The 24,965-nt window shown below is 47.4% G+C and overlaps 1 protein-coding gene across 5 annotated transcripts in view; it reads right to left on the bottom strand.

The window, feature by feature from the left end:
• The window catches only part of LOC138510532 (zinc finger protein 398-like), a 191,296-nt gene that overhangs the window by 79,324 nt on the left and 87,007 nt on the right, over nucleotides 1–24,965 (bottom strand). For all 5 annotated transcript variants that reach the window (XM_069626256.1, XM_069626258.1, XM_069626259.1 and 2 more), the window contains one exon: nucleotides 8,955–9,068. In XM_069626256.1, the coding sequence (XP_069482357.1) occupies nucleotides 8,955–9,068 (114 nt within the window). The remainder of the gene's footprint in view (nucleotides 1–8,954; nucleotides 9,069–24,965) is intronic.

Raw genomic sequence — 24,965 nt, 5'->3', positions numbered from 1 at the left:
GTGACTGGATGTTAATCGTGTATATTAACGGTGGATGTTAACTGAGCATTGTGCATATAAGTTTAGTTTCTTTATTTGTACCATGCACCGAACCCTTGGGTAACTGGGCGCTTGAAGCTTATACAGTCGTTACAAAGTTATGAACGCAGATATCCATAGTTAATACAGGTGATGTTACAGGAGATACAGGTAATTTTACAGGACTGGGCAACTCGCACTGGTCAGCTCCAAACTACCAGTAGGTAGTTGGTTCGTGTCGGCTGCAGGTGGCACTGCTGTTGTGCCCTGTTAAGCCTTGGTTGGTTATCTGTGTTAAACATACCCCTTAGACAATTAGGCAATTGCGGCAGGGCTCAGTCTTTTCGTAATGGCTTCAGGCCTAAGAAGTAAGATTACTCAATGCATGCCCCGTAATCCTTGGTTTGGTCTCAACAGGAATCCAAATAAGCTTTCTTTGAATCCATGAGGAAAGCTTGCCTTCTCCATTCAGGTATAGGGACAACTTTGTGGATTCCCCACGTGCATCTACCCTGATTCCCCTGAGGGTCGGCTCTAAGCCCCAGGGAAACTTACAGATTGTATAGAGATGGGACAAGGGGAATAACTGCATGAGATCAGGGGTAACGAAACTGACTACTACAGGAGTCCAGGTGGTGGTGTTCCGGGGACTGATAGGTTAACAGGTCCCTGCCTCCTGCAGGAAGAAATTACGGATCAGGAATTGTTAGCATTTAGAGAGCTATCTTCCTTGGGATGTTTGGAGGGAAAGGGCCAGTGTGTATACTTTAACACGTCGGGATGGGGGGACGGAGAAATCTGTATCGTTGGAAAGGAACCTTCCGTTTGGGCATCCAAAAGATAATTCATTGGTTGACTGTGTGGGAGTAACACAAACAGGTAACTCAAGAGAGGGGGGAAGACTAGACTTTAAGCTCTATTATATACTCCCGTACCCAAAAAGATCCTAAATCAAGAGAAGACCCTACAAATGTTAATAGTGATGGAGTCGGGAAGGTGGGGGTAGGGTCCCACGGTGTATGGGTAAATTATAACCAGGTTCAGGAGGTTGAGCTGGTAGTAGTGTCTCCTCCGGGGGAAGTGCAGCAGGGTAGACTACCTCATCACCCCCTTTCAGTTTGAGGGTAACGTGCAAAGAGGTAGTTTTGCATTCCCAAAAGGGGTGTCAGCAAGGGTGGAAGGTGTCATGGCTCATTCAGCAGAGCGCGTGGCCACGCAAAAGGTGAGATGGCATTTTGTAGCCAGACCTCCACTGAGTAATACTCCAAAGGGCACGCCGACAAAGACTCAGCAACAGGTTGGTGCCTTGCCATTGTTGGTAAACACCTTTGGTCGACCATCGAACAAGAGCACGCAGTGCCACATACATCCCTTTCAAATCGATCAGGGGGAGATGGTGATAACTATGGAATCGATTGCCAGGGCTTTGGAACTTGCCCTGTCAACATTAATTAATGCCCGGAGAGTGCTAAAATACACAGTGGCAAAATAAGAGATTGCGCTCTCTGATACACTGGCAAAAATAACTAATATAGGAGATTACATCAGGGGGTTAGATGCCTGTTCACAGTCAAAACAGCGTGTTGCACGAATAGAGCAAACGCCTACAATGGCTCACCCTGTTTTGAACGTTCCGTTAATGTTGGCATCTGTGTTGGAAGATGCAGCAAACTCTGCAGCTTGTTATAAGGCGAGTGTGTCTCAAAGAGCGGGTGAGCCAGGTGCCTACATGGATGACGGTGAGGAAATGTTAGGCCCCTCCTGCCAGGTGTCCCCTGCCACTCTGCAGGTAGCAGAAGACCTGTTAAATAAGATTGAGCACGACCAGTTAAGAATGGTGCAGGCGGGCCGCCCTCATAATGCCAGAAAGGTTAGGACAGATGCAATATAGGGTGAACCCAATAGAGAGCCTAGTCACCCAAGGAAGGTGGGTAGAATTAATTTAAACAGCGGGGTTACCTAAGGATTGTGATGGGGGCTTGAACCCAAGGGCACCCCATGTTCCTGACCCTCAAGGAACATAGACTAAGGGTAGGGGAAGCCTAGAAACTGTAGGGGACACAAAAAGAGGGAGGTGTCTAATAAATTGATTCTGCAGAAACTGCTTCGGATCAAAAGCATGTTGTTTTAAACCACTCAAAGATTCTGGCCAACTTGTTGGAATCAGAGGCTCTAGCAGATCTAACATCAAGGGATATTACCAGGGTAGAATTCTGGAATCGGTTTAACAGGGACAAGGTTATACTTCATTTTGCTTCAAATATGGTCCTTAATCAGGTGTTGGCCGAAGCGGATGTGATTAGAGCCTGAGGCTGAGGCTATGACCTTTAGAAACTTCATAACTAGAACAGGGTCCAACCAGTGGAAACTAAGGTGCATTGGGCGGATATCACGAACGTCACCCCGGCATTGGAAAAGGTAACCCTAACTATAAGAACTGTCGGGACCGGTTCCAACGGGAGTGAATTTGCAGTGCGGGCGGATGGTTCAAGTCGCCCGGTAAGGGATGAAGATTGGTCCTGGGTGGCGGCCACATTAAATGTGAGGCCAGGTGGCACATTTTAATAAGGATCCTATACACAAATTATATACACAGGTAGTCGTGGTCTCGTGGAACTGTAGGGGTTTCTCCCACTTGTTCAAGCTGCATAGTGTGGATCTTGTTAATTCCGACTTGTTTTTCCTACAAGAGTGTTGGCTGTCGGAGGTTTCTGCAATAGATGGGTATTCTGTTGTCCTCACCCCAGCCATTAGGTGTGATAGGGGCCATCCGGCAGAGGGCTTGTTGATAGGTGCGTCAAAAAAGATTTGGACAGAGGTACTACATTTCACCAACCCTAATCCCTATGTCATGGGACTTAAGAAACTTTCCCGATTAGACCGGATAACCTGCTGATTAACATCTACTGGAACAATGCAAAAATCTCACAACAAGACCTGCTGGGCTCTGTTGAAGTGACCCTGTTTAATAGGGTGAATAAAGGTTTAGTCTCCACTATAATATGCAGAGACTTGAATAGTAGGTGTGTGGACTGGCCTGTGGGTAAAGCTATCTCTAGATCTGAAAAGATAAGTAGGGGTAGGGGGCAGGCTTGGGGGGATCTCATGGCGGAATGGGGGTTATTGATTCTGAATGGGAACATCAAGGGAGACGAAGTGCCACATCATACTTGGTCGAGGGGTTCAGAAACTGATGACTATGTGTACATCTCGGAAGACATTTATCCTGAGAAAGTGTCTCTGTCTATGTCGGAAACTGCAGTGAGCGACCATCCGCTGCTGACAGTTTTTTGGAAAATACCATCTAGAAATCATATCCCAAGCATCTATGCTTTTGATGTAAACGTAAATACGGTTGGAAACTAAATAAGATGGAATTAACACAAAATGGTGCTCTTCAACACCATCCTGGCTTCAGGGGAATTTAACTAGGATTTAAGGGAAAGGGCACTTGCGAAATCTGACAATTGATTTATAACCATCTACCAAAAGGGAAAACAGGAAAAGTGATATAGTTCTAAATTTGACCGGGTCATTTTGATCAAAAAGAGAGATTTACGGCGCTCGTCAAGGAGACCTCACAAGCGGATCAGATGGCCAGGAAGCGTCTGAGGGTGGTATCTAAGCCCTGGTTATGTCATTACCGCCATCAGATGATCGTGAGGGACGCCTGCAAGATGCTGGAAGTCATAGCCAGCAACATTTTGCATGCCTTCTGGAATTTAATTAAAGACAATGAAAAGGCTCAAACAATGGCGCAATTAAACCCATTATCGGAAGAGTCTTGGAAGACGCACTTTGGTGAGATCTACAAATTGGAGGGAGATACTGAGTTGGAATGGCTTGAGGCCATGAGAAAAATGACACCGTGGAGGCCAACCTGGGACTTTGAAGATCTTCAATTGATCTCAAGGAGTAAACATTTGATGGGCCCGGGTCCAGACGGCCTGGCGATGTGCATCCTCAAAAATAACCCTGAAATTTGGGCAGGTGTTCTTGACAGCATGTTTAGAACTCTACTTAGGGAAAAAGATGTGCAGAGTCTTGGCTAACAGCAATTGTTCTGATATTTTAAAAAGGTTCCCGCTTGAGTACCTCAAACTACAGGCTGATATCACTGTTGGACTGCCCAGCCAAGATTTGAATAGGTTTAGTCCTAAGAGATTTCCGGAACTGGGCTAAAAGAACTGGAAGGCTGGACCGTTTCCAAACAGGGTTCTCCCGGGGCGTAGGGACTGAAATGAACGGCTTTGTGCTGGAACTACTAAAAAAAGGGGCGATGACAAATTAACCACTCTACGTTGCTTTTATAGATTTCTCCATGGCCTTCGACAGAATACCAAACTGCACAAATGGGGTTGTCCTCCCGCCCTACTGGTCATCCTGATTGCATTACACATGGATACTACTATGTCTGTGCGTTTGGCCAGAGAGGGTAGATTAACCGGTCTGATCAATTCAGCAAGAGGTTTGAAGCAAGGCTGTCTTCTGGCACCGCTTCTATTTATTCTTTTGTCAGATTTGGGTGACACCTTCTTGGACATGAACTTTTTTCCACCGAAATTAAACATCACAACAATTAATTATTTGGCTATACACGGACAATTTGACCCTAATGGATGACACGCCGGTTAGGCTGCAGTGCCAGTTAAATGCGTTGGAGTTGTATACCAAGAAGAAGAATTTAATGATCAGCGTCCCCAAATCGAAAATCCTCATCTTGCAAAAGGGCCCGCCGAAGGCAGGAGGAGGCTTCAAGTGGACAGTTGGCAGTAAACATCTTGAAAACTTTCTATTTTTCCTAACGATACTAAAGCCTGATGGTTTACTATAAAGAAACAAAAGGTTATGACACTGGCGGCACAGGCAGTTCGGTGAACCAAGAAATATGGTTTATTTTGGTAATTCCTGTGTGTGAGTTCTATTGTAAGAAGGTGGCCCTGGGGATGATTTATGGTGCCAAGATGTCATTCTTTTCACTTAGAGGGCAATGGGCTAAGCTCGAATGTGTCTTCTGGTGGAGAACCTTAAAGTTGCCAGCATGTGTGCCAGTACCGGTCCAAACTGGGTTTGATATCACTGGAGGCTTCGGTTAAACGGAAAAACCTAGGCTTTCTGCGAAAGATCTATCTTGCGGAAGAGTGGGTCTATGTGGGGGATTCTAAAATGTGGTTTAGAGTGTAGGTCTCCTGTCAGTCTCTTAGAATGGCACCAACAGTGTCTAGAAATTTGAGAGGATATTTACTCCTCGGTGGAGTTCCTCTTAATGTACCCGCTAAAAGTTAAAAATAGAGTCTGGGAGGCCGACTGGATTGAGATGATTGGCCAAGGTAGGAAGTATCATTTATGTTTGGGTTTATTGTTCAATGCCAGACCCTACAACATGCTCCCGCACTATTTGAGGAAATGTCTGGGTTCTTACTGGTGTCGGCAGGCCCTATGCCTTTGGCTGAACTTGTTCTCAACAAACGGAATTTTGGGTGCCCGTGGTGGAAATCCCTGCACCCAAGGCTGTTGTAGATTTTGTAAAAATGGCAAATTTGGTAGAAACAATGTACCACTTGATGCTTATTTGTCCTGAACTGATCACACAACGTCAGACCCTTTTGTCGCACCTTTTGAAGGATTTTAAGAAGGCCCACCCAGGGTCAGTGTGGCAACGTACCTTTACTGAAAAATCCTTTAAATGGTTGCTGGCCGCAATGCGCCTTATAAAGGAAGTTTTAATGCTTTGCTAGAAAACCTGGTCTGGGTCTGCGATCCATGGAATTAGAGGTTTGGAGGTCATTAAGACACTGCTCATAACGTAGTTTTACTTAGGAAATTTAGTGTTAACCATGTGATGGATTGAAATTTTTATTTTGAGAAGGAGTAGCAGGTTTCCTTTAATGTATTTGTTTTTAAATAGGATTTTAAATAGGGTGAAATGAAATGTAATGTAACCGGTGATCATCTTGAAACGTGTTCAGGTGTTCGTTCATATGATAAATCTTGCTTCATTATTATTGTGCTGCTTAATTTGTGTGGAATGTGTTGGTTGATTTTATATGTGAAAAGTTCTTGTGAACTAAAACACATTAAATCCAAAAATAAAAAATGGTTGTCTTTTGTAACTCCAGTATTTTTAGCCACGTTTTCATGTGTACTCATTGATTGGAGTAGATGTACAAATTAATTTGCCCAGCATTATGCCAAATGTGGGCTGAATAATTCTGGTATTTCTTTTCCATGGGTTTCCTATCTCTGTGCTTTCCCTTTCATTTATGTGGATTCTGAATGCCTTCAGGATGCCAGATGGTTGGTGAGGGGGCCAGAGACCCTGTGGTTGGGGGGGATTGAGGGGGGGTCCCCTAGCTGCTATGTTGGGCAGGCAGATGTGCATGAATTGCGGTGTTACATATTACGGGATAAAGGCTGTGGTTAGCTCGTACATACAAGCTATCGAGTTCCAATCAACAGGAAGCTTTTCTGTGCATGTGAGAATGTTTTCCTTTTCAAGCCAACACCTCTCCTTTACCATATCAGCCTGTCTTGACTTGGGTGTTTCAAGTTTATTCCCTTTGCTGTCAGTCTGGGTGCCACTTTATCAGTGAAAGTAGCGACAGGTGGTGGAAAGACAAGATGATGCCAAGTCAGTGGAGACAAAACAGTGGAAATACTGAGGAGCCAAGCCTCGGGCAGGCAGTCTATCTTGGAGCCCCTTTTGGTGCCCTGGCCTGCCCAGGCAAGGCACACAGAGGAGGGGGGCCTATGCTCCAACTCTTTGTTGTACCCATCGCACTTCAGGATACCTTGCCTAGGTAACCTGGTCATGTCCTTGGTAAAGGTACCCTATAGATGGGGCAGTGGGAAGTTCAGGGTTAGGTTTACTGTACATACAGAGGGTAAACCACGTGCTCTTTTGTTGTGTTTTATTGGCATACAATATGCTTCTTTTTTTGTGCTTAGACAACACATGTACGTTTCTCAACCTTAGCTTTAGGGCCTCACAGGAAGGCTGGCCATTTTGAGGCCTGACTCAAAGGTTGACGACAGGCAAAGCCCCATAGCTCATGATCCTTGCATCCACCCAGCACCAAACGTATACATGCAGGACCAGGACACCAATCAAGTGCAGTCTGCAGAAGCTATCCAAGAGTGTGCTCTGCCGGATAGTGTTGTAGACGTGAACCACTGCGAAGGGGCAGCATACTTCCACATGAGGAAACTGCATTGTAGGTCATCTGAGTCTGCATGATGGGCCCTTACAAAAAAGGATCACAATGATTTAGGCCTGTCCCATGGCAGGTTATGGTTCCCAGGGACCGGCTATTGTTAAATGTTAAAGGTATTTGTACGGCACACCGTCACCAACAGAGTTGGTCCCCAGGCGCTCAGGAGGATCTGTAAACAAGAAGGCGGGGTGGGTTAGTAAGGTGAATAGGGATAGGATAGTGAGAGAAATGATGTCCTGTTGGCAGCTTCAGTTCGGTTAACGCTGTGCGCTGAGCTTTGGTGCGAGTATCGGATCGATGTCAGTCCTTGTGTGCTGTTGGTGCAGCTTATGTGTTGTTTGTTTGTTGGTGTGGTGAAGAGAGTGCGGCTTGCTGTGTGAGAGGCAGTTGTGTGGTTTTTGTATGGGTTAGGTATGCAGAGATTTAGAGCTTTTTGGTTAGTGGGTTATGTTTTGTGGCTGACCTTTGCGGTTTAGTTAGATGCCTACATTTGAGAATCCTGCATGGTGGCGAAGGGAGCCAGGTCTCACACTACAATACACTACGCTACGCTTCACCATACAGTAGACAAAGATGTAGGCCCCACCTAGGTTAGAGTGTCCTGTGACGTGGGGCGGGGGAGACCGATGTTTCATAATGCATTACATTTCACCATACAGGGGTCAAAGATAGAGGCTGCACCCAGACCTGAGAATCCTGCACAGTGGGAGAAAGGCCCAGGTTCCACGACAGGCGGGTTTCAACCTATAATAGACAGAGATGGAGGCTACACCTGGATTCGAGAGTCCTACAAATTCAGAGGAAGGGCAAGGTCCCACAGCATACTACGTTCCACCATACAATAGATAAAGATGGAGGCCACACCTAGACCCGATAGTCCGGCAAAGTGGGAGAGGGGCCTAGGCTTCACAATATACTACGTTTCACCCTACAGTAGACAAAGGTGGGGCCTACACCTAGATTTGTGAGTCCGGCAGAGTGGATGCGACGTAGACTAATGTTCACAATTCAAACTAAATGTGGCACCTGCTAGCATTGTATTCTGCAGAGAGATATGAAATGAGGCTTTCCAAATGGAGCCTTATTTTTACTGGCTCTTGCTTATCACATGGACAAAGCAAGCAGAAACTAACTTGTGCTTTGGGAATGTGCTCTGGTTTGCAAATGCTACTGAACTTCAGATGGATAAGCCATGCACTCCATTTCTAATGGGGCACAACAGTCGAAAGGTGAGTTTATGCATCGCAATGCGGGTAGGTCAGATGCAAAAAGAATTCTTTGGACAAAGCCAAAACAGCTTGCATAAGGGAAAAACCATCCCTCCCGTGGTTGTACCCACATTGCCTTTCGGCACACCAATGACATTTTTGGCCCATGTGTATATAGCAGATAACTAGCAATGTTTGTCTCGTTTAACCTGTTGAAATAACATGTTTTTCCACGTAAAGGAAGCAATGCTATATTCTCCCTCTGCTCCACAAGCCATTCAAACCTTAGCTGGCCTTTGGTTGGGACAATGAATTTCAAAATATTTTCAAACTCTATCTCTTAATGAAGATGATTGAACTGCCACGAAGGGCAGGCAGACAGGATTGCTCTCATCTAGATGAACAGGCACACTACTCGCACCCCTAATTTCTACTGTTGACGTCACCTCTGCTACAAAAGACACAACACAGTGCAGAATTAAAATTCATGGACCCAAAAGCACTGGTAACTTACCTGCACTGTTGCAAGTATGACCTTCTCTTTCTGATGAGCCACAGCCTTCAACGAAACTCGACTCCAACTCTTGTTCCATCCTCAAGATATCATCAGAATTCAGAATTTGATATCCTATGGGAGCAAACAAACCAGGTGAACACCTTCCAATCATAATGCTTGCTTTCAGGAAAAGGAATGTATTGTTCTACGGACATTGTCACCTCTGTTTTACCAACATTACTAAATTAGTCCTAAGAGTTATTCTTTAACCACACAAATATTGGAAAGTTCATTTATTGCGCTTTATTATAAACGTGAGAAGAAGTAGTAAAAGTTAATTTGTTCATTTCTACTCATCCCCATTTAATAATTTCACAAAACCACGTAAATGATGACAATAAGGAAAGGTTTATACGTTTTTCACGCATCTGTCTCTGGGTTTTTGAGAAGTGTCCTCTTGAATGGCCAGCCTTCTACTGGTTCGAGAGACACTGGGGAAAGCGTGATAGTGGTGGAAAGGACCCGGCCCAAGCCAGAGGACTATGTAGGTGCTCCTCTGAGAACCACCAGGTTAGCTGGTGAGCCTCCCAAATTATCTCCAGTAGCCGTGGTCAACATTATGATTGGAGACAAGACAGCAAAGCTTCCTGTCCTGGTTCAGGACAATGTACCTGCTAACATTTTGTTAGGCAATGATCTAGTGGAGTTGGGGTTGATTTCTGATGGTCATCCCCTGACTGCTGCTGCAGTCACTAGGTCACAGGTACCACCGGGTCTGACTGCCAGTCAGGTACTAAAGCCAAAGAGGCTACCCAAGGAAAGAAGAAGAAAGAGTAAGATTTCCACCTCTGTGAAGGGGGCTCCTCCTCTTTCTGCTGTTTCAGCAGCACCCAATGGGATTCATGCTCCGGACAGGCTGGGTCCAGTGGTAAACCCAGACTCGACTCAACTCCTAAGGGAGAAGAGCCAGAAGACCCACCTGCAGGAGAGGTGCTCAACCCAGAGTATCACTCTGACCTTCAATGTCTGCTGGCTGAGGGGGGGCCCGCTAGGTGAGAATTCTGTAATGGTCAGAGAGAGTTCCACTCTCTCTCTTGAAGGTTTTAGGAAACAGTCCCTGGCCCAGGCACAAGGAGAAGTGCCTAGGTCTTTCCGGATTTATTAGGAGGGTGAGCTCCTTTGTAGTGAGCCCACTAAGTCTGAACCTGGTGCCCTCAAGAGGTTGGTGGTACCCCAGGTTTACAGGCCCTGTCTACTGCAGTTGGTGCATGAGGTGCCCTTAGCTGGTCATCTTGGGACCAAGAAGACAAAGGAAAGGCGCTCTGCCCATTTCTACTGGCCCTGGATGGGAGTAGAAGTGGAGTCCCACTGCAGGACCTGCCCCACTTGTCTGGCAAGACTGGAGGCAGCGTCATTGCCCCACTGCAGCCGTTGCCACTGGTTGGCACACCATTTGAGAGGGTGGGCATCAACATTGTCAGTCCCCTTGACCTACCACTTCAGGTGGACATCGGTTCATCCTGGTCTTGGTAGATCATGCCACCAGGTACCCTGAGGCTATACCCCTTCGGATGTTTACTGCCAAGGTGGTTGCCAGAGCTCTCCTGAGCATTTTCACCAGAGTTGGATTCCCTAAAGAGGTAGTCTCTGACAGAGGATCCAACTTCATGTCACGTTACATGAAAACGATGTGGAAAGAGTGCGCAGTAACCTACACGTTCTCCACCTCCTACCATCATCACACCAATGGTCTGGTTGAGAGATTTAACAAAACTCTCAAGGGCATGCTGGGTGCTTTGGAAGAGCCCCTAAGGAGGAAATGGCATCCACTCCTACCATGCCTGCTGTTCGCTTACAGAGAAGTACCTCAAGAGGGTGTTGGTTTCAGCCCCTTTGGGTTGCTCTTTGGACATCCCATGAGAGGGCCCCTTGCTTGATCAGAGAAGGTTTGGAAGCCACCCCTCCAGGTCCTGCCAAGCAAGTGGGGGGCGATGTCTTAGGCCTCAGACAGGATGACAAAGATAATGGGCCAAGTGACAGCGAATCTTAAGGCAAGCCAGGAATTTAACAAATACTGGCATGACCTTAAAGCATCACAAATGGATTGGACTCCATGACAGGAGATCCTTGTGATGGAGCCTACCAAGCCTCAAGCTTTGGGAGATAAGTGGACTGGACCCTTCAGGATCATCTCCAAGATGGGCGAAGTCCATGATCTGGTTGACATGGGAGTCCCTGGGGTAGCCTCTCAGGTATTCCACCTCAACAGGCTCAAGCCTTTCTATAGGCGAGCAGAAGTCTCCTGTCTCTTGCTAGCTTCAGAGCAAGAAGAGGATGAGAGTAAGCCCCTTCCTGATTTGCTGCATAGCAACCCTCAGGATGGCTCAATGGAGGGAGTGCATCTCTCTCCAGATCTGACCCTAGAGCAGCAGAGGGCCTGCAGAGCTTTGCTCCGGCAGAATGCCCATCTGTTCTCGCTGACACCAAGCCTCACCCTGTGGTGCAGGCACAAAATTGACACTGGTGACGCGCTTTGACCCAACTAAAGAACGCCTCAGGGTAGCGAACATAGGTTACATGCTCGCCAAACTGAAGGTGATACAAGAAGGCAGATCGAACTTCTTTGAAACGACAGAGGAGGCCCATGCATGGATGGACCAACAGGGCATCCCTCAGAGAGCCAGAAATGCTAACAATAACGAAACCGTACTCCAGTGAAAACACGTGTGAACCTAACACCGGAAAAGTGCGTCAAGACACAATGGATACGAAGTAAGCCAGAAGTGATATACATAAAGAGCAACAAGCTCTGGTTCTGCCACAGAAGACGACAGGACACGAAACCCCACTGAGTTCCAAAAGTTCAGATGCCAGTTTCAAGGCATCACGCTGCGGCGGGCTTCCCCCAACTAGGAGGGTAGTGCAAAAGAAGCAGCGGTGCCCGAGCAGGGGGGTTGGGGAAGGCTGGGCGTTTGTTCACGGTTAATGTTTTTTGTTCAGAACAAGGCACAAGAAGGGGAGAACATTTTATATCGATAAGTTGGTATGGTGACGCAAGGAACAGAAGGCACACAAGGGTAGGAAGACAGAGGCTGTGCATTACGCCATCCGAAGGGGGAGCCCCCACAGGACACACGGGGCATGTAGAGGGCATAGACACTTGGGGATTCACCAAGGCAGCACGAACAACGCTTAACACAGAGATAACTGACCAGGACAAAGGCAGGAGGGCCAGCATATGCCCATGGGAATGGAAGGCCCACACAAGACATAGTGATACAGACCCAGAAGAACTTACAATAGCGATCTGGAACGTCTGGGTGCTGAACGCTTACGTCAAGAGTATGAGGGTGCACACCTGGCTTAACAAATCAAGGGTCAAAATTGCGATGCTCCAAGAAACCCACTTGACGAGACATAAGCAGTCCAAGGTGGCGGCCAAGTGGGGTGGACAAATGTTTAGCATGACCTATTCCACCTATGCCGGAGGGGTACTAACGTGGATATCCCCGGGGGTCCCATTCCAGCTGTTAACGCAAGAACAAGATAAGGAGGGCAGGTGGGTGTTGGTGCATGTGATGCTGGAAGACAAGGTTGTGTGCTTGGTCCACGCATATGCCCCGAACCAGGATGCAACAATGTTCTTTCAAAGACTGGCACCACGGTTGGCCCTGTACAGGGAAGCAACATTCATTTGGGCAGGGGACTTCAACTGTGCATTGGACCCGGTCCTAGACCGATCGGATGATAAATACAACAAGGCGGCTCCCCCGTTAAAAGTACTCCAAAAACTTTTAGAGCAGTTAAAACTGGAGAACATCTGGAGGAACTTGCATCCAGACAAGCGGGGATACTACTACTACAGCACCCCACACAGTACGTTTACATGCATAGACTACCTATTTACTGGCAGCAAGACACTAGGGGAATTCACTAGCTCACAACACAGAGGATGGACACTCTCAGACCATACCCAGCTGACTGCGACATGGGCGTAAACGCATAGGAAGGCCTCAATACTGACGTGGAGGTTCAGGGCAGAGACTCTGCTGGAGGGGGAGGTCCAGGGGCATCTGCAAGATACAATAGACGATTACTTCCACCACAACACAAGTAGCGTAGACAGATCCGTAACGGTGTGGGACGCCTTTAAGGTGGTACTTAGAGGAGCAGCGATTGGGAAGACTGCAGGACTTAAAGGGAAGGTTATGACAGAGCTTGGGGAGATTGAACAGGAAATAGAGAGGATGGAATCGCAGGCGGGCTCACTGGGGCAGGAATTACCTGAACTGATATCCCGTAGGACACAGTGCAAGGCAACCTGGGAGAAACTGGTTAATCTAAATTATGCAAAATATACACAGAGATTGCATGCTGAAGGGGATAAACCAGGGAGGCTACTGGGCTGGCTAACCAAACAGGAGGTTAGGAAAGCCCTGATCAATGCGATCAAAAATAATGCTGGGGAAGACGTGAGGACCCAAGAGGGAATAAACCAGGTTTGCTCAAAATTTTATGAGGACCTATACTCAAGCACTCACAAGGCACACAATGCAGATTATTTCAGACGCACTAGATCAGATTGACCTCCTGAACCTGGACGCAGAACAGGCGCAGATCCTGGAGGCCCCCCTAACGGTAGAGGAAGTGGAAGCGGTAATAGACAGCCTCCCGACGTCCAAGTCCCCGGGACCCGATTGGCTATCCGGAGAGTTCTACAAGGCGTATAAGACCCCTTTAGCGGTCAAATTACTGGAGGTGTATCAAGAAACGTTCAAAACGGGGCAGTTGCCAGACAGCATGCGAGAATCCTTGATTATACCCATCCCAAAACTGGGTAAACCCCCCCTAGACTCCGGCTCTTACAGACCCATCTCATTAATAATTCAGGACTGCAAAATCCTGACAGCGGCCCTAGCCAATAGGCTCAAAAGAGTTATACACACGCTAGTGCACCCAGACCAAATGGGCTATGTCCGAGGGCGTAACAATTTGTGGAATTTGCAGAGGCTACATCAATTAGTGGATCAAACCAACGACGTGCCGGGTGAGTGTGCAATAGTGTCTTTAGACACGGTTAAGGCCTTCGATTCTGTCAATTGGAATTGGCTTCTCAGGGTACTGACCCACTTTGGGATCGACAAGGGCTTTGTGGGATGGATAAGGTTGCTGTACAGGGGCCCTAGGGCCAGAGTTAAGACGGGCATGCATATCTCGGAAGCATAGAGGATATACAGGGGCACGAAACAGGGCTGCCCATTATCCCCAATGCTCTATATATTGGTTCTGGAACCCCTGGCGGTCTTCATGCTAGCGACATATGCAGACAGCAGAATATACATAGACAATAATGGGCCTCATTACAGGTAGTGCGGTAAGGGTTTACTGGTACCGGTAAGGGCACCAGTACTAGTAAACCCTTACCGCCTTACTACGAGGTCCCTTTGCGGGTTGGTACTTTAACGCCTGCTTTTTAGCAGGCATTAAAAACCAACCCGCAAAGGGACCAGGGTGCTAATTACGGTACCGCAATTTGCGGCACCGTAATTAGCGCCTTCCCCATTCCCATAGAGCCCTATGCAGCAAAAATGGGAATGGAGAAGGGCAATTGACGAAGGCGGAATTACCGCCTTCCCAACCTTGGAATAGGGCGGTAATTCCCCTTTCCTCCAAGGCGGTACCAGTAAATTACCAGCATGAACCATGGTGCTAATAGCACCATGGTTTACCGCACTACGTGTAATGAGGCCCAATGTCACGCATCTCCTGTCACTATATGCCGACTATATGCTTTTGTTCCTCACGAATCCACGCAGGAACCTTTCCGACCTACTGGAGGCAATAGACGCCTATGCCAAACTATCGGGTATCTCCATAAACAAAGCAAAATCTATCATATACACCCTTGCAGAACTTAGACTAGTTCCCGTGGAGCAGTTGCCACACCAGGGCCTCACGTGGGCACCACAGACCTTCCAAAATCTGGGTGTAGACATACATCACGACCTCACACACACAGACTGCCAACACACAAATGGCCCTAGAGAAAACAATGAAGTCCATGGAGTTCTGGTGGACATTGCCATTGGGGAGGATAGGGAGGGCAGCCCTGTTAAAAATTACAGTTGGGGGATGAAGAATCTATAGACTCGCAGCTATTCCAGCCAGCACTGCAGAACTGCTATCTACGTGAAATCATTTGGATGGGAAAAGCCTGGACTAAGGGGACTCCCTACCCTGCTCAAACGGGCTAACGCTATGGAAAAGGGTGTGGAGGATGCAGGGAACCCAAGACCCATGCTCCCTCCAGATTCCCCTGGTGGGACTGGCAGGTGCCAGACCAGAAGCTCTGGTTACATACAGGACACACTGGGAAGCAAAGGGAGCGGCACAGGTCAGACACCCATGGAAGGAAGGAAAATGGGAGGATTTTGAAACCATCACAGAAGACAATGAGATACACCGAGGGCAGTTCATGCTGCACAACAGCATGGTGCAAACTATTAAGAGGAGGTGGCCAGACCTCACAGAGGTCACAGAACTACAGGAAGACCTAGATAAGTGGTACATCATCTCCGAGGGAGGACACACAACATCAAGACTGTACGAAAAGTGAATGAGCACCAATAATACCAACAAACTGAAGGCGCAAGACCAATGGGAGGTGGAACTCCAAAAGCCCTTCACGGACCAAAAATGGACAAGAGTCCTAAGATATACAAAAACGGTCTTGAGAAATGCAAGATTTAAGCAGACACCGCTTTGTCACCCATAGAGCGTACCTCACCCCAAAGAGACTGTCCAAAATGGGGAACAAAGACACTCAAACCTGCCCAAGATGTCCCACGGAAAATGCAGACATGCGCCACATGTTCTGGGGGTGCCCAGTAATACAAACATTTTGGGAAGACATCAAGGCAAGGCCAGGCGTGGGTGGAGTGCAAATGCAACAATGGACATCAGAAAGCTTCTTGTTAGGACTATTCCCAAGGGGTGGCCCACAAAGGACACATATAGCCAAGCTGAAGGACTTGATGTGCATCTTGGCGAAGTGCCGTATCGCTACGGCGGGGAAGACTGCAATGGGCCCAGAATAGAAGCATGGTGGGTCGACCTGAATCGTTGGGCATTGGCAGAGACAGTAGTATGGACTAGCGCAGTACATAGAGGGTTCAGAGAAAGTAGTGACAAGTTTTTGCCTTGGAACTTACTCCTACAGGTGTTGGGATCCAGAGGGGACAGAGACATCGAGGACCCGGAGGGGTCAGAAAGCATGGTTATGTACCCGATGGACCGAGAATAGAGTCCCGATGAAGGCGTCTAACAAGTCGTGGGTGCAATCCGAACACTCATGGGGTTGGGCAAATGGACATGCAGCCAGAAACTGAATACCCGAGAATAGCGCATAATGTGAAGGGCAAGTGTCATCCTCTTTGTAATTGAAAGACTCCCCACAAACAGTGCCATTAGTTTATGTTTTGAATGTTTGTTGTTTATGTTGAATGTTATAAAATACAATAAAGAAATGAAAAAAATGTTTTCAAAAAGTGTGATGACCTAGAATCCTGGTCAAGAAGGAATAACATTTGCATAGTTGGAGGCCCTGAGGAGGCCTTATCTTTTGGCATGGAACAGGTGATTGAGCAATTACTTAAAGAACTCCTGGATGACCCTCCCCCTGTCCCCTTTTTTTGCAGTGGAAAGGGCTCATCATGCATTGACCCTGAGATCTAAACCTGAAGAATGTTCCCAAACTATCATTGTGAAGATATTGAGCTATCGGGACAGGCACCAGCTGCTCAGGTTGGCTAGAGACAAAAAAGATCTACGTTTAGGATCCCAGTTTATCTGGATTTTCCCAGCCTTCTCAGTGGCAGTCCAGCAGGAACGCCACCAGTTCCTGTGATTCAAGAAGATGCGCTAGGAGCGGAATATCCTGTACACAATGCTATTTGCGGCACACCTTCCATTCCAGTTTTGGGGGAAACTGTACTTCTTTACTGTACCAGAGGAAGCTGTGACATTAATTGAAGCCCAGATCCTGCTGGGTGGAAGTGAGGGTGATGCTTCTAAAGATTAACTGCCGGGCTGACGGATCTTGCTATCCTACTTACAATGGCCCAGTCAATGATATGTGGCTATAGTACTCATCTACATCTTACGTCACTATACTGTATTGTAATCAGTAATGTTTAGAAGTGTGGCCGCAGCGGCAATAGTCAGCCCCATGGCAATTGCTTGGTATTTGTTGGGGTTATTCAGTTTGTTGTTGTATAGTTGGAACAAACTGGGGTTGGGCAGGGTACACTGCATGTAGGGGGTGGCAGTGAGGGTGGGTGGGGTTTGGGGGTGTTGGGGAGCTTAGACCATGACTCATGCTAGAATGGGGATGGGTACTCCTAGGGGGGTGGAAAAGAAAGTTTTAAAATGTCTTGGCAGACGGACACTTGAACATGGTTTGGTTGGTATTCGGGATTGCAACTGATGGTGAAGATAGACCGGATTTGTGTATGTTCACAAGGGGAATAACGTAATGCAGATTAATATGATGGACTGGAATGTTTGGCAACTGGGAAACTTCAACCAAATCAAGGAAAATCATGGCATATGTGAATAGGGACAGAATTAATATCCTCCTTCTCCAGGAGACACATGTTATGGTACATACATGTCACAGAGTGGTATCCTCTTGGTGGGAGGGAATAGATATTTTACCTCTTATTTAACCCAGTCACAGGGAGTTATGACCCTTTTCCATAAGTCTGAGATTCACTGAGAAAAAGGTACATATAGACCCTGAAGGGCGTTATGTGATTATCTTTGGTATTATTCGGGGGATTGAGCTCCTATTAGTGAACATGCATTGTCTGAACATTGACTCCCCGGAATATTTAAAAGTGATAACTGGGATACTTAACGCTTATATTTGGGTTCCTATACTCTGGGGCAGACACATGAATCTAATACTAGATCAAGACAGAGATCGTACTAGCTCTAACCCCAGACCTCGATCCAGAGCAGTGCCTTCCCTATCAAATCATATAGAATCGCTGTCCTTAACGGATGTGTGGCGCCTCTTCCACCCTTACTCCCGGGAGTATACTTTTTACTCGTCCGTTCATGATATGGCCTCATGCATAGATATGATATCCAAATCTCTTGTGGGTAGCATTTCCACTGTGGATGTCCTTCCGTGCACACTCTCCGATCATTCTCCTGTTGTGTTGAGCCTGCTTATAGACAAACCTTCATCACGAGGCAGTACCTAGCATTTTAAATCTGACGCATTGGGAGACATTGGGCCTCATTCCGAGTGTGTTAGTCTGGAAACAAGGGTGCTGGTAAGCTGATTGTGAATGCAGGATAGCCAGGGGCAACGCGCTGGTCTTGGAAGCAAGACCACGCAGAGAAACAGAGGTTTGAATCCCGGATCCGCGCTTAGAAACCAAACTCAGGTATGGTATTAGGCACGTTATAGAAAAACTATTTAATAAATAAGCTCACTGTCAGTCTTGTTTCCGGACCGCCACACTATGAGTTTGCCTGCAGGGGCTGTTGCGCCTGGGAGGGTCAGACCTGCTGGGTGCAACAGCCCCTGCAGGCAGACTTTTCACGGTAGCACCGGCACCGTTGGCAATGGTGCTGGTGCTTCTGAGTCCCCATTCCGGTGGAGTCAGGAATGGGGACTTACGGTATCCCCCGCCTGACTTTCCGCTCCGCCAGGACTTATAATGTTCCGGTGGCACCGGGCAGTCAGGCGGCGGATTCAGTGTTTCGAGGTCAGCGGCAACCCGCTGGTAGCACAGGCACGTTCCCGCCGACCTCGTAATGAGGCCCATTGTCTTTAAAGCAGATATTAAATCAGACATTGCGGCCTTCTTCTCCTGTAACACTGCTGAAGCTATGTCGAGACGGCACGCATTTAAAGTCTACATCAGGGGTATGGCGATCTCTAGGGATGCTCGAGTCCAGAGGAATTTGTACTTGGTGTTGGCATCTTCTGTCTATGGCAAGGGGGAACCGATTTACTTAGCCTGCATGGACCTGAGCACTGCATTCAATATGGTGGACAGAGCTTCTCTGTGGCAGGTACTCTGGTCCTTGGGCTGTCCACCCGAGCTATTAAAGGTCCTTCAAGTGAAGACACTAGGGCTTGTGTCCATTTGGACCAATGTACTGGCTATTTTGAGGTTGATAGTGGAGTGCGCCAGGGCTGCGTTTTTGCGCCAGTCCTATTGACCCTATTTTATGAACACAAAAGCAGACTATCCCAGGGTGGGTGCTAAAGCATTTCCTTTGATTGCATACGCTGATGATAGTCCTTATTGTTCGGACCCCAATGCCCTTCAAAACCTTATTAATGCCTACACTGATTTTATGACAGCCTTAAAACTAACAATAAACACCAGCAAATCAGCAGTGATGGCATGCAGCCCTGAGAAAGGGAAAAAAATAAAAACGTGAATCATGATGAGTAATGGGTCTATTATCCCCAGGCTAACCAAGTTTGATTATCTAGACATTTGCTTCTCGGAAAATTGGAAGGGACGGCCAACGTCTATAGACAAAGCATTAAAATGAAACTGGCTTTGGGAGGCATTGCAAGATTCATGAAAATGTGCAAGGCCAACTATTGGGTCAAGTGTATCGGGCACAAACAAAGGCTGCCACCAATAATGGGGCGCCACTACGGGGGACCGAAAACACATTGGCCATTGAAGTTATTGAGAACAACTTTCTAAAATAATTGTTGGGCCTCCCCAACTCCTCCCCCAACTACGGTGTACACGCAAGAACTGTGGTGACGATTGGTATGCAGCACCGTTTTTGCACTCGCTGGCGATTTGGTCAAATCCAAGAGCCTCTGTGACACACAAAATTATTAGATCCCTGGTGCGAGGTTCCTTGAGGCAAAAAATACCATGGCTAAAATTCATTTCTGATTGTGTGAGACAGGTGAATGCCTCAACTTTAGAATATTGGCCTCACATTTTTGCAGAATATATGAGAGGGCTTTTTGCTCGCTTAACTTAATAAAACGAGAATCCATTGGCCTCTCTCTTGAATCTAATAGGCAATATTTGCCTCTTACGAAGCTGGACATCATTCAACACTATTTGACCCACAACGACAAACAGGAGGATCGCTGGGCACGGACCAGGGCGCATTTTTATTTACTCCTGTTGAGAGATGCAATGAAGAAATGGCAGGGGTATGAGCAGAATTTGGCTTGTCGAGTTGTGGGGCTTTGAAAGAAGACCTTGTACACTTTGTCTTGTTTTGCTCGTGTTATCATGACATCAGGAAACAAACCATTATCCCACTCTTGAGAGAAGCTAATTTTACTCAGTGCCGTCTGGCGCTTATGTTCTTGTTGCGCGCCAAAGCACTGATTGTTGCCTGGGGCCTGTCTGAATTTTTGAGGAAGGCATGGAATAGAAGAAAACACATTGTGGATGCTTTAACATAAATTGTTTCATATCAAATGTTAAATCTTCTCTTCCTATGCAGATTCAAGGTTTTATATTGCTGCTTGTTTCATCATGTTTTTGTAAATTGTATGTTAACAGTCTGGACTGTACATTTTTTACCCTGCTCATGTTAACTGTATTTTTATATTGAGCTGTGTATATTTGTATGTTTGCACTGGGTTATGGATTTTGATCTGAATAAACTATTTCATGAGAGCATTTGTAAATATGGGGTGCATGATAGCTACAAAATGTATTTTACGAACGTGGAAAGACAAATACTCACCTACATCCAAGATGTGGCTGTTCGAACTTACATGGGCCCAAAACTGTGAGGAGACCTATGTGGGGTAGTTGCCCCACACATCCAAGCCCAAAGATATATGGTCTGAATGTCACTCTTATTTGTCTAAACAATCCCAAGATTAGTGTTTTTGACTGTACCTGGTTGGTTATTGAGAACATGCCTGGATGCTTACTGTGTGTATTACCCTCTATAGCACTGATACCTCTATTTAGAACATTAGTGATTGTTTCTCATCCTTGTACACAAATACCTCTTCGCTGTAATCTGTGCATGAAATATGATAATCTATGCATATGCTACAGTGTCTTGTCTGCCAAGCTTAAATAAAGAGTTAGGACAGTCTGTTCCCAACAGTTCCAAAAAGCGGCTCCTTATAGTTCACAATGCTTTAGGGTACTCCCCATCACTCAGTCTCTAAGGTAGTCTCTCTGGTTTTCCTCCGGTTTGCCTCTGGTGGATGGTGGGATTCTACTACCCCCGGGCCTCCTCCTAGCTCCTGTAGGGGTTGCAGACGTTCACATTATCTGCAGTTACCAGAGGAGCTTCTCTTCAACGACAGAGCCAGCGGCCTTTGCTTTCCCCCAGTATTCATAGGTGAGTTTAAGAAGGCCTTATAACTGCCCTCTCTTATGGTTCTGATATCTTCTCTCTCCATAACCGCTCTACTTCTGCTCTGGTCCTGCTCTTCCTGGACACCACAACACATTTTCATTCCTCTTCCCACCACAGGTTTGACACTTTCAGATCATGGTCTCACCCCTAGGCCATGCTTTGTGCACTCTAGTTCCTTCCGGATATTTCTAGTTGCCAACTTGCTAAACTCCTGCAGGCCCTCCTGACTCTTCCCTTCAACTTCCTTCTGATATGCTAAACGAACCACCTTCTGCTGTTCTAAACCAACCACTGTCTTCTTGTGATGCTTGACTCCCACATTCTCTAGGCTGCTCCTATCCCTCTTTTCTCACCGAAATCGGTCCACGGCCTACTGCAAAAACCCTTAACTTGCTCCGAACACTTGCCACAACCTTCTCTCCTGGGACTCTGACCAAACATATCCCTGTAACTCCTCCCATTTGGGCTGTATTTGAGAGTCTACACCTGTTGATGTGAATTGATGAAGGGCGTTGATTAGCTTTTTGTAATGCATTCACCTTTGTTTAATTTGGGGCTTTGGGGCTATGCTAAGTCTTCAAAATGCAGATAGGCCATGATTGTATTGCACCCTCATCAACTTTGGGGATGATGCAGCCCCAGGCTGTCCACGGCATTCCTCTTGTTTGCAAACAACATGGAGTTATCCACTGGTGTATTTAATGGGGGCAAGCAAAGTAAAAGCACTTTCGATCTTGGTACGGTTTCCCAGCATGAGCTTTCTGGGCTTGAAAATCAGCGAACAAACATGGATATAGTTTGTTAAGCAGACTCGCTGTGCTACTCCATAGGAAAATATGGTGCGCCTATAGTGTCTATCAGTGTCAAAGGTATCTAATTAATTCACTATATGTTTTCCTTTAGTAACAGTCTCTGAAATGTATCTCCTCTGTGAAGCTCTTAGTACTTATGTTTGGGTAGAGGGAAAACATTGCATACCTGGACCCACAACAAGCGCATTGAAGCCATACTAATGATAAAAAGGTGCTATATAAATGACAAATTATTACTACTAGATTCTGTTCTGTTTCTGCTCTCCAAATGAAGGACACGTCTCTCTTAAAGAGACAGTATACTCACGCTGCCACAAGTCTCTCTTCTCTGCCCTAGGATGGCGTCTATGTGGGGGTGTTCTGGGAATCCTTTCCATACCTCCCCTTAGGCCATCATCTAATAGATCAGGGATGCACCAAGCATCTTGGTACACCATTAGATGACCCCCGATTAAGGCAAGGGACTTTGTCACATAGCCTAGAAAGCTAAAGAACATAATCAAGTTATACCACCACCAATGAACTTTCACCCAGACTCCCCAAGCATCCAGGCCTTAACGCGTCCAAATGCAGTAGAGCCAACAAAGCAGCATTACCCACACATACAGGAACACAAAACAAAGTTCTAATGGATTCTTTCCTACCAAGGATTCCTCATCTGTGATATCCCTATGCTGTTCTCCGGAAACCTCTCTGCCAACAGGGGGCGCAGAGCTGCTCTGCTTGGACTCTGCCTGATGCCTCTATGTGACTTCACTGGATATGACGTTGGACCAGTATGTACAGCTGTGCCGTGCCCCATGGCCTCAGTTCCTTTTCCCCCACACACTCTGCTCGCTATTCGGGATCACGCTCATCAAGCTTAAAGTTTTTTTCAAAAACGACACCATGCCTAATCAGTCTAAGGCCTTGGGTTTTAAGCTGTGTGCGGAATGCATCTGACAGATGTCGTCTCAGATCTGCACCAGATCTGCGTATACTGCTTGGGCGTGGACCATGACTTCCAGGACTCCGGATCGTGCCAGTCCATGCATCCAAAGGCCCTATGGGAAAGGGCTGCAAAGATTTTCATCTTCGTTCACAAGGCAAGGGTGAGGCTCTGCGATCTCGGTCGAGGATCGGCACTCCGAAGATCGGGCGGCTCCACACAAGGAAAAGGAGAACAGGAAGAAGAAAGACCAGAAGAGGTCCTGCTCTCTGAATTGGTCCGCACACCAGCATTTGTCTTCTTCTTCAAAGAAGAAGAGCCCCTGCTCCAGAGGGTTCGCCTGAGCGGCCAAACGAGGTACCATTTTCCAACCCAACTTTCCACTCCGGAGAAATGGGAGAACTTTCGCCTGAAGATGCTAGACATCTCCACCTAGGTGCTGACGGCTCAAGCCTCGGCGCCTGTGGCGCAGGCAACAGAGTTGTTGGCTTAACTTAGGTTGCCACAGGGGCCCACTGCGGTTGCTGCGACCCACAGGGCACCTTCAAGGGACCACCCATGCATGCTCTCGGGCTTGGGCCTGGGACAAAAAGAAGCTTTGAGAACTCACTGCCCACAGGTCCCACCTTCAGGTGTCGCGGCTCCGGCACCGTGGACACTACGGTTTCATGGGAATATGGCCCACTCCCTATGGATGTCTTTATGTCCAAAATGTATGACATCTATGACGAAGAGAGTGGCCAGATCCCATTTGGGCTGGAACCTCTGGGCTCTAGGGAAATGAGGGATTTCCCTGAGTAATTTTACAGGAAAGGTGAGAATGCGCTGGCAGGGTACCTGCAAGGAGCCAGCGGCCTTAACCCCTCCCCGGATATTGATTTCCTGCCAGCTCTCACCCAGGGAAAGCCCCAAGCAGTGTTTCAACGCTTTGTGGCAAAGGTGGCCAGTACTTTGGAATGGTCTGCTCCATCCAGGTCCAGGGTGTAATATGAGCTCTGTGACATTCCGGACGAGGTGCCCAAAAAGGAGATGCTCCTGCCCTTTAATGTGGCGTGGAAGTGCCTGTGCTGGACCTTCCATGATCCAACTGAGAGCTTGGTGGTCCAGGCTGCCACAGCTAGTCTGAAAACATCTACTTTCTCATCCCTTCCAACGGACAGGTAGAGTAAGAGGCCTTTGAACCGCAGTGGTCCATGCAGCCGAACACATCCCCGAATGGGAAATGAGGGACCCATTACAGTCCCTGGTCTCTAATGGCAGGGAGGCAGCACACCAAATCCTTCAATCAGGAGTGGACACAGCGGACTGTGTAGCTAGGGCAATGGCCACCAGCACAGTGGTCAGGTGCCACTCCTGGCTAAGGACGCAGGATTTGTTGCCGATGTCCAAACCAGATTGTTGGACAGGCCATTCAATAACCCAACTGCCGACTCGGGGCAGGGGTTTTCACCTCTTCACCACCTTTGCCCTGAGAAGCCATGGTCATTCTGCCCCGGCAAGAGACAGACACTTCCTGAGAGGTAGGGGAAGAGGTGCCCAGAAGTGTGGGGTGGCCTCTGTCCCTGACATGCCCCAAGGCAACAAACCTCAGTGATGTCTTTAACCAAGCGTCTCTGGTGGGAGGGAGGATCTCCTTGTTCAGCGTGTAATGGTCACAGACCACGACTGATGCTCAACCCTTGCAGGTCATCTGACAGAGTTATTGCCTCCTGTTTCTCCAGCGACCGCGGACCACGGGCCCCCTTGTCTCCAGACCCCATCCTCCTGGAGGAGGTTCGCCAGCTTCTGGTGATGAGCACAATCAAACAGGTTCCACACTCAAAACGAAGAAGGGGTGGTACTCCACCTATTTTCTGGTGCCAAAGAAGGAGGGAGGCTTGCGCCCCTTTCTGTATCTTA

The sequence above is a fragment of the Ambystoma mexicanum genome, chromosome 6p (assembly GCF_040938575.1).
Source record: "Ambystoma mexicanum isolate Mex_15411 chromosome 6p, UKY_AmexF1_1, whole genome shotgun sequence".
Taxonomy (NCBI): Eukaryota; Metazoa; Chordata; class Amphibia; order Caudata; family Ambystomatidae; genus Ambystoma; species Ambystoma mexicanum.
The sequence above is the reverse complement of the archived record's forward strand: the minus strand, read 5'-3'. Positions and strand labels throughout refer to the sequence as shown.